Source organism: Sapajus apella, unplaced genomic scaffold (genome assembly GCF_009761245.1).
Source record: "Sapajus apella isolate SASKATOON/1434 unplaced genomic scaffold, GSC_monkey_1.0 scaffold73, whole genome shotgun sequence".
Lineage (NCBI taxonomy): Eukaryota > Metazoa > Chordata > Mammalia > Primates > Cebidae > Sapajus > Sapajus apella.
Window position 1 is genome coordinate 3,801,121 of NW_022437013.1, and position 18,212 is coordinate 3,819,332.

The 18,212-nt window shown below is 35.8% G+C and overlaps 1 protein-coding gene across 14 annotated transcripts in view; it reads right to left on the reverse strand.

The window, feature by feature from the left end:
- The window catches only part of ALG13 (ALG13 UDP-N-acetylglucosaminyltransferase subunit), a 128,802-nt gene that overhangs the window by 45,984 nt on the left and 64,606 nt on the right, over positions 1-18,212 (reverse strand). For 12 of the 14 annotated variants that reach the window (XM_032250791.1, XM_032250788.1, XM_032250799.1 and 9 more), the window contains 3 exons: positions 14,847-14,887; positions 9,906-10,083; positions 1,893-7,124 (listed from right to left, as the gene is read on the reverse strand). In XM_032250791.1, the coding sequence (XP_032106682.1) occupies positions 6,859-7,124; positions 9,906-10,083; positions 14,847-14,887 (485 nt within the window). In that variant the 3' untranslated portion in view covers positions 1,893-6,858. Of the gene's footprint in view, positions 1-1,892; positions 7,125-9,905; positions 10,084-11,068; positions 11,124-14,846; positions 14,888-18,212 lie in introns of those variants that run through there. The other 2 variants (XM_032250800.1, XR_004260617.1) reach the window with 2 other exon arrangements.

Genomic DNA, 18,212 nt, shown 5'->3' on the forward strand with positions numbered 1-18,212 from the left:
GAAGTATATCTGACAAAAATTTGCAACCAGCATATACAAAGATCTCCTATAATGCAATAACACAAATTATTTGAACACACTTCACACAGATACACAAATGAACAAGCACATAAAAATGCTTGATACGAAAAACAATCAGGTAAATGCAAATTAGATACCACTTACTACACATCCACCAGGATGACTAAAATAAAAAACACTGACACCACCATAGGCTGATGGTAATGAGAAACTGGAACTGTCATACATTGTTGATGAGAGTTTAAAATGGTACAACCACTTGAGAAAAATATCCTGCAGTTTCTTATAAAAAAAACTAAACACACACCTCACCTATGACACAATTCTATTCCAAGAGAAATGAAAACATGTGCTCACAAAAAGACTTATAGAAAAATATCCATAGAAGCTTTATTTATAATATGTAAAAAAACTGGAAGCGGCCTAGGTGTCCATCAAAAGGATAAACTATGGCATATTCATATAATGAAATAACATTCAGCAATAAATTTTTGACACACGCAACATAGATAAATCCCAAATATATTATGCTGAAAGAAGCCTTACACAAGAGAGCATATACTTTCATTTATGCACAGTTAGAAAAACAGAAAACTAATCTATGATATGTGAGAAATCAGAACCAAGAATGGTTAGCTAGGGGAATGGGGATAGAAGAATTTGGGAAGAAGCATGAAGAGATTTTCTGGGGATGATGTTATCTTGATCAGGCCTTTGGTTTCACAAGCATGTGATTTATCAAAACTCACTGCATCCAACACTTAAGATTTGTGCATTTGACTGCATGTAAACTTTACCTCAAAAGAAAAAAAATCTTTGACAAACTTTGAACTCTAGTTAACAATATGCATGAAATGTTTACAGGTAAACGGTACTTAGGTTTCCAATTTTCTTTGAAATGCATCAAAAATAAGGACTTATAGATGCATATTCAAACAAATAAGTACGTATAGGAAAATGTTAAGAACAGAACCTAGGTGGTAAATACATGGATGTTAACAATTCCTTCAAATTCTGTGTTTAAAAGATTTTTATAATAAAATGTTGGAAAAAATAAACAGTGAGTAAAGGAAAGGAAGTAAACTAACAGAATCCCACACCATGTTTCAAAACAGCCAGGAAGGGAAAAACTTCTTGTGTAGTTGAAGCTATTTTAGCAGAGCTAAAAGGAATCAAAATCAAAACAAAGTTCAACTGCTAAAGCAAGCAAACCAACAGAATATAAAATAGCTTTTTATTAAGGTAAAATGTTCACTTTGATGTAGCTAATATACCAGAGCAAGGAAATAAAACATGAGTTTAGTACTAGGGTAGAATTTTTTCTACAATTCTGCAAACAATTTGAAAAAACTGTATTATATAGTTTGGAAAGAGCCAAAAGTTCTGCAAGAAAGATTTGCTAATTATGTTACAGGACTGACCATCTATATAACACTAATAAATCAATACTACAAACCAATAATATTTGGCTAGAATAGATCTTAACATTTTTGTTCACTGACTGGTCTGAATTTATAAAAACTGATTCAGTTTAACCTCAATATTGTTTGTAATGACCCCACTCCCTTCACGAAAGGTCTACTCAGTGGGAAGAAATACCTACCAGGAAAAAACTAAACAAACAGCAGTTCAATAGTCAGATTTTCTTGTTTCCCAGATCCCCCCACCCCCAGCAGCCAAAGAAAAAAAGTAAACTCAAAAGTGGTGGTGATTATTGGGAAAACAATTACTGAAACAGTAAAACCTGAATTGATTCACTTACCTCAATTAGTTTCAACTACAAATAAATGTCATGTGTTTAATAAAATTAGTTTTATGTGTAGCAAGTGAATATTAAGAATTACAGAATTTCAATAACCCATTTTTTATCCTATAACTTTCCCCAAAACTCCAGATGTTTTAAGGTATCTATGGACCTATGTGACAGCCTCTCTACAACCTTATATGTTTAATACTTTTCAGGATTGAAGACAACATTTTAAAAAACCCAAACTCATACTAATTTCATAAGCAAACATCTCCTCTCCAGATGGCAGGTTACTAAGGCAGTTTTTTTATTAAAAATTTCAAACAAAATAGCATAATAAACCCAAGTTTCAATGATAATTATTCAACACACAGCTAATGTTTTTTCATATATAATACTCATCCTGAAATTATTTTGAAGCACCTCCCATATTTATCACTCTAAAACAGTTTTAGTCACAGAGGTCATTACCTAAGCTACATCTCCCTCACACAGGCACCTTCCACGTCCCTGAAAAGTATTTTAGGGAAAAATGCCATTGGTCGTTGAGGTAGCAGAGAAGACAAGTGTTCTAAATTAAGTTGCTCCTACTGAAACTAAACATTCCAGTTAGGATGGAGGGAAACGAGAGGTTGTCTCTTGCCATACGTATAGGATGAGTGTCCCTTACCCAAAATGTTTGGTTCCAGTAGTGTTTGGAATTTCAAATTTTTTGGGGTTTTAGAATATTTGCATTATATTTACTGGTTGAGCATCCCTAATTCAAAATTCCAAATTGCCACAAAGAGCATTTTCTTTAAGCAGCAAGTCAGTGCTCAAGAAGGTTTAGATTTTGGAGGATTTCAGATTTTCAGATTAGGAATGCTCAGTCTGTATTAGTTCTCTTGAATTCTTATATAAATTACATAAATTCTTAATTATAAATGTAAATATGAAATACTTTAAAGAGGTTTCATATGAAATGAACTAAATTTGTCCCAGATTTACAAAAGTCTAGATTAAGTTTATGCCCTGCCCTCCCCACGAGACTATATCATTATCTATGGAGATCTAAGTTCTGAATGTCTGTTGTTCACATAAAAAAAAAACAAAAACATGATTTGTTTTTTAAATCCAAAGCTAATTGAAAGGTTAGCCTTGATTATAAGCTTTAAGGAAATGAAAGCTGTTTTAAATTCATCAGTCTTAAATTTCAACAGTAAAACCAACTCAATGTTTTCATCTGCTCTTAATCAAGGCAGAAAACCACAATCAGTTTTGAGAATAAATATATAAAGCATAAAAATGAATTTAATTATTTTTCCTGGCTATGAGAAATTATCCAGCTTTTTACCTTTAGCATAACCAGATTTATGTCAGGAAGGGGCTGGAAGGGTCCCAAACAAACTACAGTGTTTTTATATTTCTTTCCTCTAACAATTCTAAATGGATGAAATTTGGTTAAAAGCAGAGAACACACAGGATACCTTTTGTAACAAGAGCAACTTAAGAGGTAATCTGTAAAAAGGAGAAATCTACCATTATGTTTATCCTATATGGTGATTAAACATGTTAAGTATTAGGGTTTTGTTTCTCATCACAAGAAAAACCACTTCCTTTTTACCTGGCAGCTGCCTCCAAGAACGATTGCAGACTGCTGCAGCAGCACAGGCTACCCTCACCTCTCCCCCAACAATAGGAGAGCCAGGACTCGCTCCTTGATTATTTCTTAGAGAAGACTGATTGTAATACATAAACAAAGAGAACTTTCATGATTTAAGCAGACCATAAATACAGACATCAATTGATAATTGGTTGAATCTAGTACACACATTGCTTTCAGGTTACATTAATACCAATCATGATTAAATTTCATTAACTGGTAATAGAGCACAAGGCAAGGCAGTATCATATAAGTTTGAAATAAAAACCAATCAACTAGAAATCTAAGGCAGATGTGCTTGTCCCAAAATTCACCAAATTCCAAACCCATATTCTCAAGACTACAACCTTCTAAAACACCCCTTAGAAGCTAGTGAACACTGATAGCTGAAGATAGAGGACAATCACTTGCTGTGAAATCTGTGTACCTCAGAAATGACAGCACATTAAAAAATTGTTGGGAAGGGGCTGTTCCATAAGCTTGACTAAAATAAGCTTTTATGCAAAACACAATTTGTAGGCTGTGCAAATTGAGAACCCAGGAGGTTAGCAGAGAAGTTAAAACACTAATACACACAGTTTGTTGTAAAACATTAGTGCACTGCCATTCATCTCAAGTTGTCAGACGCTAACTTGTAGTGCAAGGCCTTCTTAAAATCAAGGATAAAAAACCAAATCCAATCAATATTGTCTATTACGAAGCAGAACCGTTTGGCATACTGGCTTATTTAGAACTAATATTAATCATCTTGAGAACAGTACATTGAAGATATATCTTCTTTGCAATGGATTCCACTCCAGTACCTTTAACTGTTTAAGCACTTCAAGCCCTGATGTCTCAAATTGTTCTTTTTGACCAGGGTGTAGCCATAGGGGGAAAGGAGAGACTGATTCACAACGATAAATAACCTTTTAAGAAAGTGATATAAATAGGTTTTGTGGCAACCAATTTTATTTGAAAAATAAAAAGAGGCTTTATGGAATTTAATAGTTTAGACCTATGAATCTAAGTTCATATCACTTTACAGGTGAGGAAACTAAGAATGAGAAAAGTAAGTGACCTACCTACCCCAGCCCAGCCAGTAAGTCAGAGAGCCTGAGTCCTAATTTTTATGCTTCTTCAGCCAAACGGTACTGGAAAATGAAAGCTTGGATTATTCTTTGTTCAAAATTTACTATGCTATATACATATTTTTAAATACTAGAGATATATTTTATTTTGAAATAATTACTATCATGGCTGCCAAATGAATTTTCCAATTGTATCTTTATTATTATACTTTAAGTTCTGAGATACACATGCAGAACATGCAGATTACATAGGTATATAAGCGCCATGGTGGTTTGCTGCACCCATCAACCCGTTATCTACATTAGGTATTTCTTCTAATGCTATCCTTCCCTATGCCCCCCACCACTCGACAGGCCCTGTTGTATGATGTTCCCCTCCCTGTCTCCATGTGTTCTCATTGTTCAACTCCCGCTTATGAGGGAGAACATGCAGCGTTTGGTTTTCTATTCTTCTGTTAGTTTGCTGAGAATGATGGTTCCCAGATTCATCCATATTGCTGCAAAGGACATGAACTCATTCTTTTAAATAGCTGTTAGGTGACATAGAGCAAAGTATTCAGGATGATTTGCCCCTCAGAGGAGAACTGATCAATACAGACCATCTTGTGGTCTTCAGATAGATTAAAGGGAGAAGGCAAAAATGGATGATGAAATGTGTCTCACAACAAGCCAAAGACAAGCCAGGCCTTCAGAGCCTTCAGAGATACAAGGTTAAGTCTAAAAACAAAAATGGTAAGATGTGACTCAAAAAACAATACTCTCGAATGAAGGCCTCCGAAGCAAGTGTTTCTCTCAACTTCTCCTGCCCTCCTGTCCTGTCTCTTAGTCTCCTTCTTCCCTAAAGCTAGCCATAGAAACTAGAATCCCTCTTCCCCAAGGTGGGTCATAGAAACCAGAACCCCTTTTTCCTCAATACCAGCCATAAAACCTAAAAATATTGCTCTAGCTTTTCTAAAACCTAAAAATATTACTCTACCTTTCTATGGAAAAACGGGCCATAAAAAATTATCTGAACTACCTGGTTTGACTGTCAGAAGACGCCCCCACCCCATTCCAGAGAGGATCCTGTCTGTCCCACACCCAGAAGGAAGGAATGTGTGCTCAGAGAGGCCAAGAATACCAACAAGCCTTGTTGGGTTTCCCCTACTGAAGTCCATTAGCAGATCATATCCTTTTTATCCAATCATATTTCTATATGGATGTCCATACTTTGTTGAACCTAAGCATAACAATGGACAATTTCCCCCGTACTTTGGGTTTTCATTCTGAAGGTTCCTGTGTACACATTAATAAAATTTGTATGCCCTTTCTCTTATTTATCTGCCTTTTGTGAGCTGAGTTTTCAGTGAACCTTTAGAGGGTGAAGAAGGTTTTTCTTGGCCCCTGTAACAACTATTGGAAGTATAGGATAATGAGAAAGTCTAAAGTTCCATAAGACGGGTTATAGATGCTTTAAAACATACACACACACACACACACACACACACACACACGTAAAAGGAACATTCTCCAGAGAAAAGACATAGATATGGTAGTATGCACTGCAATGACTCGAGATTAAATAACATCTCAAGGGACCCTGCAATTACTCCCCACCAGCTCATGCTAAAAATTCTTTTGGAACCAAAATGCCAGAGAAAAAACATGTTGAAACAATCAAATGTCTGGTACTCTTTGCTGCCATGAAAACGCAAAAAGAAAAAAATCCCACTCGTTTTGGCAATTTTAAATGCTAGTTTTTATTTACTACTAACTGCAAAAGACACCAATACTGTACAGTAGAACACTTACATAAATCCAGTATTAAACAATAGCGTATGGGATAAATCTAAAGCAGAGCACCATATGTCTACAAAACTGATACCACAGAATGCAACTTGGTTCAGACAATTCTCAAGAAACCTGAAGAGCTCTTTAAGTGAGTTATCCCAAAGCAAAGGCTCTTGGTTTTACTTTCTAGAAAAAAGTAGAAGTTATTCCAATTCTACATGGTTTAATATGATGTGATTTTTGAACCAAGGAAATACTTTATATGATTTATTCATTTTATCAACTGGTACCATCACCTAATATAAAGTTGACAAATGGCTGACAGGAAAACAGCTGAATACAATGAAGTATGCTCAATATGGGGCTAGTTGTACATCTATCTCAATTTCCCTAGTTACAGCCCAAAATAATACCCTTTTATTTTAAAGTACTATTTTAAATCAAAAGATAAAATAATTTTAAAGACAAATATAATAGTAAACACTCTAACCACCTAAATCACTTAACCGCTAACATAAAATACTTTTTAAAAACCAAAACAGCAAAAAAAAAAAAAAAAAAAAAAAAAAAAAATATGGCAGTGCAAGAATACGTCATACTGCTGAATCTTACATACCCTGAGGTATGTAATGAGAAGTTGGGGGAGATGGAGCAATATAGCCAATTTGCCCAGGATTTATAGCACCATGAATTTGAGAAGAACCACCATATACTGCACCAACTGGATGCCAGGGGGGAACACAGGAATAATCTGGCACAACCGGAAGGCAGGAGTCAAAACCTGGCAAAGGTGGCTGCCCATAGGGATCTGCCATTACTGCATAATAGACTGCTCCATGAGGGACAGATGTAGGATCAGCATTCGGAAAAGTACCTGAAAGAATGTATACAGTATACTTTATATACAAAAATTCACCAAAACAGAACCCTATGCAACATAAATGGATGTTCTCACAAATGAAAATAAACTTTATTAACTATAAGAAAGATCACAGCAACTGTAGCAGGGGCACTTTAAATACAAATAATGATTAAAACAGGCTAGTGAAATATGAAAATTTCCGAATTAAAACGTGTGAAATATATGTGTCAAATCTATTCAACCTACAGACAACTATCTTTCTGGGATGCTTTAGGTACCAACAAGCTAAACACAAAAATAGTCTCTCGAGTCTGAGTCCTTCTAGTTAATTAAGCTCTTATAAGAGGTGGTCACATTTGAGTCATCCAATAGTTTTACAGTACAGTACACCATCTGAATAACCATTTAGAAAAATTCAGATGTCTAGACAGTCTGGTCTATACTCGAACGTATAGTTCTGAAGAGCACCTTAAAAGTGTCATCTCCCGAATGTTATTAAGATCACATTTTAATTTCATAGCACTTTTGCCACAAGTCAGTTTTAGTACAAATAAATGCTGTTTTGATCTTCCTACAATGACTATACACATTAGACAAAAGAAAATCTTTCATTATTAGGCTTAGATTAACTATGTGAAATTAAGACTGCCGCTGCCTCAGAGTTTACATTTAAAAATACCTCTATAAAAGGTATACTGCACAAAATTCAAAAAAGTTTGACACTGTAATATGCTTTAGAAAGGGAAAAGAAGAGAGAAAAGAAATTAGTATTCCTAATATGCACCAGGTAACAGTATACTTATACATAAGGTCTCAATTAGTTCTTATAACAACCCTAGCAAATCCGGTATTTCCCATTTTACAAAAAATCAGACTTAAGGAGGGGGTCAAGTAACTTAGCCAAGATCATAACCAATAAGTAGTAGTGCTGGAATGTGAAACAAATTTGGTTAGGTTAGAGTTCCCATTGTTCCTTCTACCCCTGGTAATTCTTTCCGAAAAGGGCAATCCAAAGATCCTATTCTAAATCCCCCAAAATTTGTCCCCATCTGTATTATACTGTGAACTTACAGAACTCAACCCTCTAGAAGAATGGCTCTCAAACTTTTTGGTCTCAGGATCCCTTTACAGTCTTAAAAGTTGAGAACTCCTAACAGCTTTCATTTATGTTAGTTATAGGTACAGATATTTACCGAATTAGGAATTAAAATGAGAAAGTTAAAAATACTAAATCATGCAAAAATAAGTCTATTACATCTTTAATTTATAAAAAATAAATTTTCCAAAATGCAAAAAAATATGTCATTGTTTTATACTTCTGCAAATTTCTAATGTATAGCTTAATAAAAGAGTTGGATTCCCATATATACTTCTGTATTTATTATATGTTGCTTGGTTGAAAAATATGAAAAAAATATAGCCTCATACAAATACGTAGTTGGAAAAGTGAAGTATTTTATGTAATTTTATTTAATTTTTTGAGATGGAGTTCTGCTCTTGTTGCCCAAGCTGGAGTGCAATGGCACGATCTCAGCTCACTGCAACCTCCACCTCCTGGGTTCAAGTGATTCTCCTGCCTCAGCCTCCCTAGTAGCTGGGATTACAGGTGCCCACCATCACGCCCAGCTAATTTTTTTGTATTTTTAGTAGAGCCGTGGTTTCACTATGTTGGCCAGGCTGGTCTCAAACTCCCAAACTGCTGGGATTACAGGCGTGAGCCACTGCATCCAGCTCAGTGAAATATTTTAATACCTAGCCTTTTCAGATAATTGAAGATATTCTTTGATGCTACACCCAAACTACATAAGTGATAGTTTCTCAAAGATCACTGGCAATGTGGATTTTTCATGCTTTGTTACATTAAAATCCACTGTTTCATTTTGCACTTGGAAAGATCTATTACAAAATCACACTTTGGTTATATCATGCATTCGTAATTGGGAAACTATTACTTTGCTGACTTATGCAGCTCTTCCAAATGTTGACATATCTCCTCATACAATTTAAGAAACTATATTCAGCTCTACCTTATTATAGGAGTTTTAATTGGTGGGAAGGTGTCAAGCTTATGGTGGAAGATACACATTTTCCAAAATTCTGATTTTGATTTGAAAGCTAAAATTTTGTTTGAAAACAAATATTACTAGTTGTTTATCCTAAAGTGACAGGCTCACTTTGTTCATTTAAGAATATGCCGGCCAGATCAACTAAGTGTGAATAACAATAGTTTGTCTATCCCTCTTTCAAGTCAGCAAGAAAGGCTCATAATTAATAGCACAAGACTTTTTCCTTAAGTTAATCATTATACTTCATTTAGTATGCAGAAGTGTTTTATAAGTAGTTCCATTTTGTCACAAAGAATACTAAACACAACTATTCAGGAATAAAAACGGAGTAAAAATAAGAATGTCTTTGATTAAACAGAAAAAATAAAACTGGCATTTTTGTACCATTGGTGTGTGGCAGTGAGGAAAACCTGATTACTTGCACAGTCTGGGGGCAGTGCCAATGTGCCAATTTGTGCTTAGACTCCAGCAGTTTTACCCACCACTAATTTCTATACTCTCATGCAAGCCAGTGAAAGGGACAAATAAAATTTTCGAATTATTGTGAACACTTCTGGCCTCATGAATCCCTTGAAAGAGTCTTAGGGGCCACAAGAGGTCCACGTATCATGCTTTGAGAATCATTGGTATAGTATATGGACCTGATGAAACATATGAAAGCTATTATTAAATTACACAAAATAAAATCCAACTGTCTTTCTTGCTGGCAACCTCACTACATACTCACCATTTGCTGATGCTTCTACTTGTGTGCCATTTTCTCTCTTCACCTCACTGTACAATTGAGGGACGGTTTGATCTACCAGAGGAGGTGGCTCGGTATAGACTGGATAATTCTCTGCATGAAGCTGCTGCTGCATCTGTGGCACATAGACCATGGAGTGCCAGTAGTTGTGATAATAGCACTTGAGCAAGAAAGGGCAAAAAAGAAACAAGAAACTTTACTTTTCTCTATTCTTAATGTAATACTGTTCCCCACAAACAAAAAAAAATAAGAATTGGGCCATGATTTTCAGAGGCAGCAATGACTTTTTTGACCTAAAACCTTGACACTCAGTCTGTTCTCTATTATAACTTTACGATATTTTGCAGCATTTGTATGTCAAAGAATTCTTTCAGGAAAGCATCTAAAAGACCTGTGTAAAAAGATGTCTTTTTCTAATACATATATATTTTATTGCACTTTAGGTGTCTCTTATAGTATTTTTAAACACAAAAAACAATGCCCACAGTATTTAACAACAGGGAACTGGATAAATTATATATCTGTGATGAAATACCATACAGGCAACAAAAATCGTGCTGTCAAATATTTTTAAAAATGCTTGTATTGTTAAAAAAATTAAAAAATTATCATAGATGTGATTTTAGTTTTCTTTATGCCATAGTATTTTCAAAATGACTACAAAGGACACTATGATTTCTAATACAAAAAATAAAATACTCAGCATCTCCTGGTATTCCATAATGTAAAAGTCAGGAGAATATTTTTAAATGCCTCAGTGGAACAGATTACAAAGTTTCCACATGTGACTATAATAAACTAACATAACAGAAGGGACAAGCAGTTTATCAATTCTTGAAACTGAATTTAGGAAAAATAGTCTCAAGGAAAAAAAAAAACCCACCTCATTACTCTCAACTTATAGATGTATACTATTTGGGAAGACACTTTCTTGACACTGACATGTCTAAAGCTTTACAGAAATCAGTGTCAGGGAATGTGAACTAATCTCAGCATTATCAAGGAGAGCATAGAGTTTATCATCATCTGACAGATCTTAAGATGTATTATTCCTTTCAGTAAATATGCCATCTTGTTATATTTTAAGTCGAGTGTATTTCAGGGGGAAAAAGATCCCAGAAAGAATAAAATACAAGAGCTCTCACCTCAAATCAGAGACACCTTTCACTGATAAAGGCATTTATCAGTACCCACCTGCCTCTAGAACTCAGAGGAATGGTAAAAAAAAAAAAAAAAAAAAAAAAAAAAAAAAAAAAAAAAAAAAAATTGTTCAGCAAGTATCTATGAACACATGAGTGCTTTAAAAATACAGCTCTTTATTTTTAAAAATTTTATCAGACTAAGTTCTGGGATACATGTGCAGAACACGTAGGTTACATAGGTATGTATACAGGTGTCATGGTGGTTTGCTGCACCCATCAACCTGTCATCTACATTAGGTAGTCCTCCTAGTACTATCCCCCTCCCCTTGCCCTGCACCCCCTGACAGGCTTCAGTATGTGATGTTCCCCTCCCTGTGCCCATGTGTTCTCATTGTTCAACACTCACTTATGAGTGAGAACATACGGTGTTTGGTTTCCTGCTCTTGTGTTAGTCTGCTGAGGAAAAGTTTCCAGCTTCATCCATGTCCCTGCAAAGGACATGAACTCATTCTTTACTATGGCTGCATAGTATTCCATGGTGTGTGTCACATTTTCTTTATCCAGTCTGTCATTGATGGGCAATTTGGGTTGGTTCCAGGTCTTTGCTATTATGAATAGTGCCGCAATAAACAAAGGTGTGCATGTGTCTTTATAGAATGATTTATAATCCTTTGGTTATATACACAGTAATAGGATTGCTGGGTCAAATGATATTTCTACTCCTACATCCTTGAGGAATCACCACAGTCTTCCACAAAGGTTGAACTAATTTACAATCCCACCAACAGTGTAAAAGCGTTCCTATTTCTCTACATCCTCTGCAATATCTGTTGTTTCCTAACTTTTTAATGATCACCATTCTAACTGGCCTGAGATGGTATCTCAACGTGGTTTTGATTTGCATTTCTCTAATGACTAGATGATGAGCTTTTCTTCATACGTTTGTTGGCTGCATAAATGTCTTCTTTTAAGAAGTGTCTGTCCATACCCTTTGTCCACTTTTTGATGGGGTTGTTTTTCTTGTAAATTTAAGTTCCTTGTAGATTCTGGATATTAGCCCTTTGTCATAGATTGCAAAAATTTTCTCCCATTCTGTAGGTTGCCTGTTCACTCTGATGATAGTTTCTTTTGCTGTGCAGAAGCTCTTTAGTTTAATTAAATACCATTTGTCAATTTTGGCTTTTGTTGTGATTGCTTTTGGTGTTTTAGTCTTAGCCATGCCTATGTCCTGAATGGTATTGCCTAGGTTTTCTTCTAGGATCTTTTATGGTTTTAGGTCTTATCTTTAAGTCTTTAATCAATCTTGAGTTAATTTGTGTATATAAGGTGTAAGGAATGGGTTCAGTTTCAGTTTTCTATATACGGTTAGTCAGTTTTCCCAACGCCATTCACTAAATAGGGAATCCATTCCCCATTGCTTGTTTTTGTCAGGTTTGTCAAAGATCAGATGGTTGTAGAAGTGTGGTGTTATTTCTGAGGCCTCTGTTCTGTTCCAATGGTCTATATATCTGTTTTGGTACCAGTACCATGCTGTTTCTGTTACTGCAGCCTTGTAGTATAATTTGAAGTCAGGTAGCATGATGCCTCCACCTTTGTTCTTTTTGCTTAGGATTATCTTGGCTATGTGGGCTGTTTTGGTTTCACATGAAATTTAAAGTAGTTTTTTCCAATTCTGTGTAGAAAGTCAATGATAGCTTGATAGTGATAGCACTGAGTCTACAAATTACTTTGGGCAGTATGGCCATTTTCACAATATTGATTCTTCCTAACCATCACCATGGAATGTTTTTCCATCTGTTTGTGTCCTCTCTTATTTCCTTGAGCAGTGGTTTGTAGTTCTCCTTGAAAAGGTCCTTCACATCCCCTGTAGGTTGTATTCCTAGGTATTTTATTCTCTTTGTAGCAATTGTGAATGGGAGTTTGCTCATGACTTGGCTATTATTGGTGTATAGGAATGCTTGTGATGTTTGCACATTGATTTTGTGTCCTAAGACTTTGCTGAAATTGCTTACCAGCTTAAGGAGATTTTGGGCTGAGACAATAGGGTTTTCTGCATATACAATCATGTCATCTGCAAACAGAAACAATTTGACTTCCTCTCTTCCTATTTGAATAATCCTATTTCTTTCTCTTGCCTGATTGCATTGGCCAGAACTTCCAATACTATGTTGACTAGGAGTGGTGAGAGAGGACATCATTGCCTTCTGCCAGTTTTCAAAGGGAATACTTCCAGCTTTTGCTTATTCAGTATAATATTGGCTGTGGGTTTGTCATAAATAGCTCTTATTATATTGAGATACATTCCATCAATACCTAGTTTATTGAGAGTCTTTACCATGAAGGTGTGTTGAAATTTATCAAAGGCCTTTTCTGCATCTATTCAGATAATCACGTGGTTTTTGTCATTGGCTCTGTTTATATGATGGATTATGTTTACTGATTTAAATATGTTGAACCAGCCTTTCATCACAGGGATGAAGCTGACTTGATCATGGTAGATAAGCTTCTTAATGGGCTGCTGGATTCGGTTGCCAGTATTTTATTGAGGATTTGCACATAGATGTTCATCAGGGATATTGGCATGAAATTTTTGCTATTGTTGTTGTGTCTCTGCGAGGTTTTGGTATCAGGGTGATGTTGGCCTCATAAAATGAGTTAGGAAGGAATCCTTCTTTTTCTATTGTTTGGAATAGTTTCAGAATGAATGGTACCAGATCCTCTTTGTACCTCTGGTAGAATTTGGCTATGAATCCGACTGGTCCGGGACTTTTTTTGGTTGGTAGGCTATTAATTACTGCCTCAATTTCAGAACTTGTTTCTGTTCTATTCAGGGATTTGATTTCTTCTTCATTTAGTCTTGGGAGGGGGTATGTGTCCAGGAATGTATCCAGGAATGTATCCATTTATTCTAGATTTTCTAGTTTATTTGCATAGAGGTATTTATAGTATTATCTGATGGTAGTTAGTATTTCTATGGGATCAGTGGTGATATCCCCTTTATCATTTTTTATTGTGTCTGATTCTTCTCTCTTTTCTTCTTTATTCATCTGGCTAATGGTCTATCTATTTTGTTATTCTTTTCTAAAAACCAGCTCCTGGATTCAATGGTTTTTTTGGAAGGGTTTTTTCGTGCCTCTATCTCTTTCAGTTCTGCTCTGATCTTAGTTACTTCATGTCTTCTGCTAGCTTTTGAATTTGTCTGCTCTTGCTTCTCTAGTTCTTCTAATTTTGATGTTAAGGTGTCGATGTCATATATTTCCTGCTTTCTCATGTGGGCATTTAGTGTTATAAATTTCCTTCTAAACACTGCTTTAGTTGTGTTCCAGAGATTCCGGTATGTTGTCTCTTTGTTCTCGTTGGTTTCAAAGAACAAAATACAGCTCTTTAAATGTCTTTGAATTTGTGTAATTTTCACACAAAATGGAAAGATAGTCATAAAAATATTTTAGGATAATTCCTTTATTTTTGAGATAAAACAACACAGTGAAAAGTTAGCATATAATGTTAAATATAATAGCTAGCCTAATATATGCCATTGTGCTGCTTACAGCCCAGTACCCCTCTCTTCAGTTTAACGACTATTTTACAATAAGAGAAAATAAAGCACAAGGAGGCTAAATCAGAAAACTTATATCATATTCAGAGATCTCTTAGATAGAAATAAATTTTTTAATTTTTAGTCCCCTTAGTGCGTTTGGCTTTTGAAGTTCAAGTCTGATTATCAAAATGGCTTATACTTTGAAAATAGAGCTTATCAAAGCAATTTTAACATGCCACTTACCTGCAATCCTAGATTGAAATAGTACTGCAAAACTTTTGTATCTAAAATTAAAAATTAAAAAAAAATTAGTGACTAGACTGATGTAAGCAATTAGAATTATCTTTTTAATAAAAGCTTTTCTGGCCAGGCGCAGTGGCTCATGCCTGTAATCCCAGCACTTTGGGAGGCTGAGGTGGGCAGATCACACGAGGTCAGGAGTTCAAGACCATCCCGACCAACATGATGAAGCCCTGTCTCTACTAAAACTACAAAAATTAGCTCGGGGTGGTGGCAGGTGCCTGTAATCCCAGCTACTCAGGAGGCTGAGGCATGAGAATCGCTTTAACCTAGGAAATGGAGGTTGCACTGAGCCAAGATTGTGCCACTGCACTCCAGCCTGGGTGACAGAGTGATACTCCATCTCAAAATAGGGGAAAAAAAAGCTTTCCTCTTTGGGTATTATTAAGGTAGATATCAATGTAATCTTGCCACATTAATATCACTCTTAATTTTACCTTATAATAAATGACTACTTACCTACCAATATAGGTAAGATTATTTTCTCATCTAAGGTTTAGTTACCAAATACAAATTTCATTTCTAATCTTAATTTTAGGCTGATGTTATAGGAATGTCACTCGGGCAATATTTTAAGAAGAATCCAATAAAGGTATTTTCTCACTTGTTTCAAGATGGAGTTTTTAGTTTAATACACTTCTAGTACATAAGCAATCATTTTGGTCCACAGTTACTAGCACTACTAGACAGTACAGACTAATGTTCTACTGACAGAGGTTAGTGATGCCTGCTGAGACAATTATAACAATATGAAACTATTCACCTTGCTTTTATTTACCATGACTGACATACCAGCACCAGAACTCCAAAGAGAAGGGCAATGAGCAAGGTAATTTCTCTAGACATTATAAAACTAAACTACTTCATAAATGAACAAAAACTGTTCTTAGCATTACAGTTGTATCTCTAAATGTATTTTTATTCCTTTACCTGAGATCCACACATATTTTTATTTATAAAGTAATAAACCTGAGTTCCAATAATAGATGAACTTTCAGAAAACCCCTCTTTCTTCGGTTAGAGACTCCCTAAACAAAACTGCCATTTAAAAAAAAAACAGCTTCTATTTTCACTGTTACATGGGAACACAGTATAAAGCCTAATGCTCAAGCTAAAGAATATTTTAAAAAAATAGGAAATAAATTCATAAGTGGCATTGGATTCTGCTCCTTGATACAAACATAAATAAAAAAATAACTTGTATAAATATGCACATAGTATTAATAGCCAAAAAGTGAATGCAACCCAAATTTTCCTCAACTTACAGATAAAATATGATACAGACATACTTTGGAGATATCATAGGTTTGGTTCCAGAACAAATAAAGACAATATTGCAAGGAAGTGAGTCACACCAATTTTTTTGGTTCCCAGGACATATAAAAGTTATGCTTATTGCCGGGCACAGTGGCTCACTCCTGTAATCCCAGGACTTTGGCAGGCTGAGATGGGCGGATCATGAGGTCAGGAGATTGAGACCATCCTGGCCAACATGGTCAAACCCAACTCTACTAAAAATACAAAAATTAGCCAGGAGCGGTGGCACACACCTGTAATCCCAGCTACTCAGGAGGCCGAGGCAGGAGAATCACTTGAATCTGGGAGTTAGAGGTTTCAGTGAGCCAAGATCATGCCACTGCACCCCAGCATGGTGACAGAGGAAGTCTCCATCTCAAAAAAAAAAAAAAAAAAAAAGTTATGCTTATACACTATAGTCTTTTCAGAGAATAATAACATTAGATCTAAGAAAACAATGCATATACGTTAAATTTAAAATACTTTATTGCTGGCCGGGCGCAATGGCTCACGCCTGTAATCCAAACACTCTGGGAGGCCAAGGCAGGTGAATCACTTGACGTCAGGGGTTTGAGACCAGCCTGGCCAGCATGGGGAAACCCCATCTCTACTAAAAATACAAAAATTATCTAGGCATGGTGGCGAGCGCCTGTAATGCCAGCTACTCAGGAGGCTGAGGCAGGAGAATCACTTGAACCCAGGAGGTGAAGGTTACAGTGAGCCAAGATCGCGCCACTGCACTCCAGCCTGGGTGACAGAGACTCCATCTCCAAAAATAAATAAATAATTAATTAATTAAAAAAACACTTTAGTGCTAAAAAAAATATGCTGACAGAAATGAAGAGAGAAAAGGGAGAATATGTTGTCGGAAAAACAGTGCCAATAGATTTGCTTGACACAGGGTTGTCACAAATCTTCAATTTGTAAAACAAAAAAAATCACAATATCTATAAAATACAATAAAACAAAGTACAACAAAATGGAGTATGCCAACACATCCATACGCTGGAATGTTTTGGCCATAAGAAAGAAGAATGCACTGATACATGTGACAACATGAACCTTGAAAACAGTATGCTTAGAGAAAAAATGTTGTAAAAGACCACATATTGTATGATTCTATTTATATAAAATGTCCAGAATAGGCAAATCCATTGATAAAACAGAGGAGTGATTGCTAAGGCCAGGGAGAATGGGGAGCACCTACTAATGAATATATGATATGTTCTCAGGGTTAATAGAACTTAGATGGGAGAGTGAATGGGCAAAGAATTTGAGTTGAATCACTATGCCAGCAAATGCTTAGGAGAAGAAAATCCGCTACATAGAGTTCACATAGGAGCAGAAAGAGATAAGGTTAGAACAGAGACTAGACTGTGGAAAGTCATAAATGCCATACTTAGTCTGTTGAACTTTAATCTACACAAAACAAAAAATGACTGAAGAGTTCTGAGCTAGGAAGAGACACAAAGTGGAACAGTACCAGAGTAATGAGACCAATGGAGAAGCTACTCTAATTGTTCAGGGACAAGGCGATAAACGCATGATCGAGGAAAGAGACAATGGATATTTTTTTAAAACCCTCTGTGAAACCCAGATTTTTAATAAATCAGCCAAGGTTAACATGCAAAAATCAATTCTATATTTATGTACAGGACAAAATAGGGAAAAAAAAGTTTTAAAATTCTATTTACTACAGCTCCAAAAACCCAAATACACAGGAACACATCGATGATAGACTGGACAGGGAAAATGTGGCACATATACACCATGGAATATTATGCAGCCATCAAAAACGATGAGTTTGTGTCCTTTGTAGGGACATGGATGAACCTGGAAACCATCATTCTCAGCAAACTGACAGAAGAGCAGAAGATCAAACACCACATGTTCTCACTCATAGGCGGGTGTTGAACAATGAGAACACATGGACACAGGGAGGGGAGCACTACACACTGGAGTCAGTTGGGGGGAAATAGGGGAGAGACGGTGGGGGGTGAGTTGGGGAGAGAT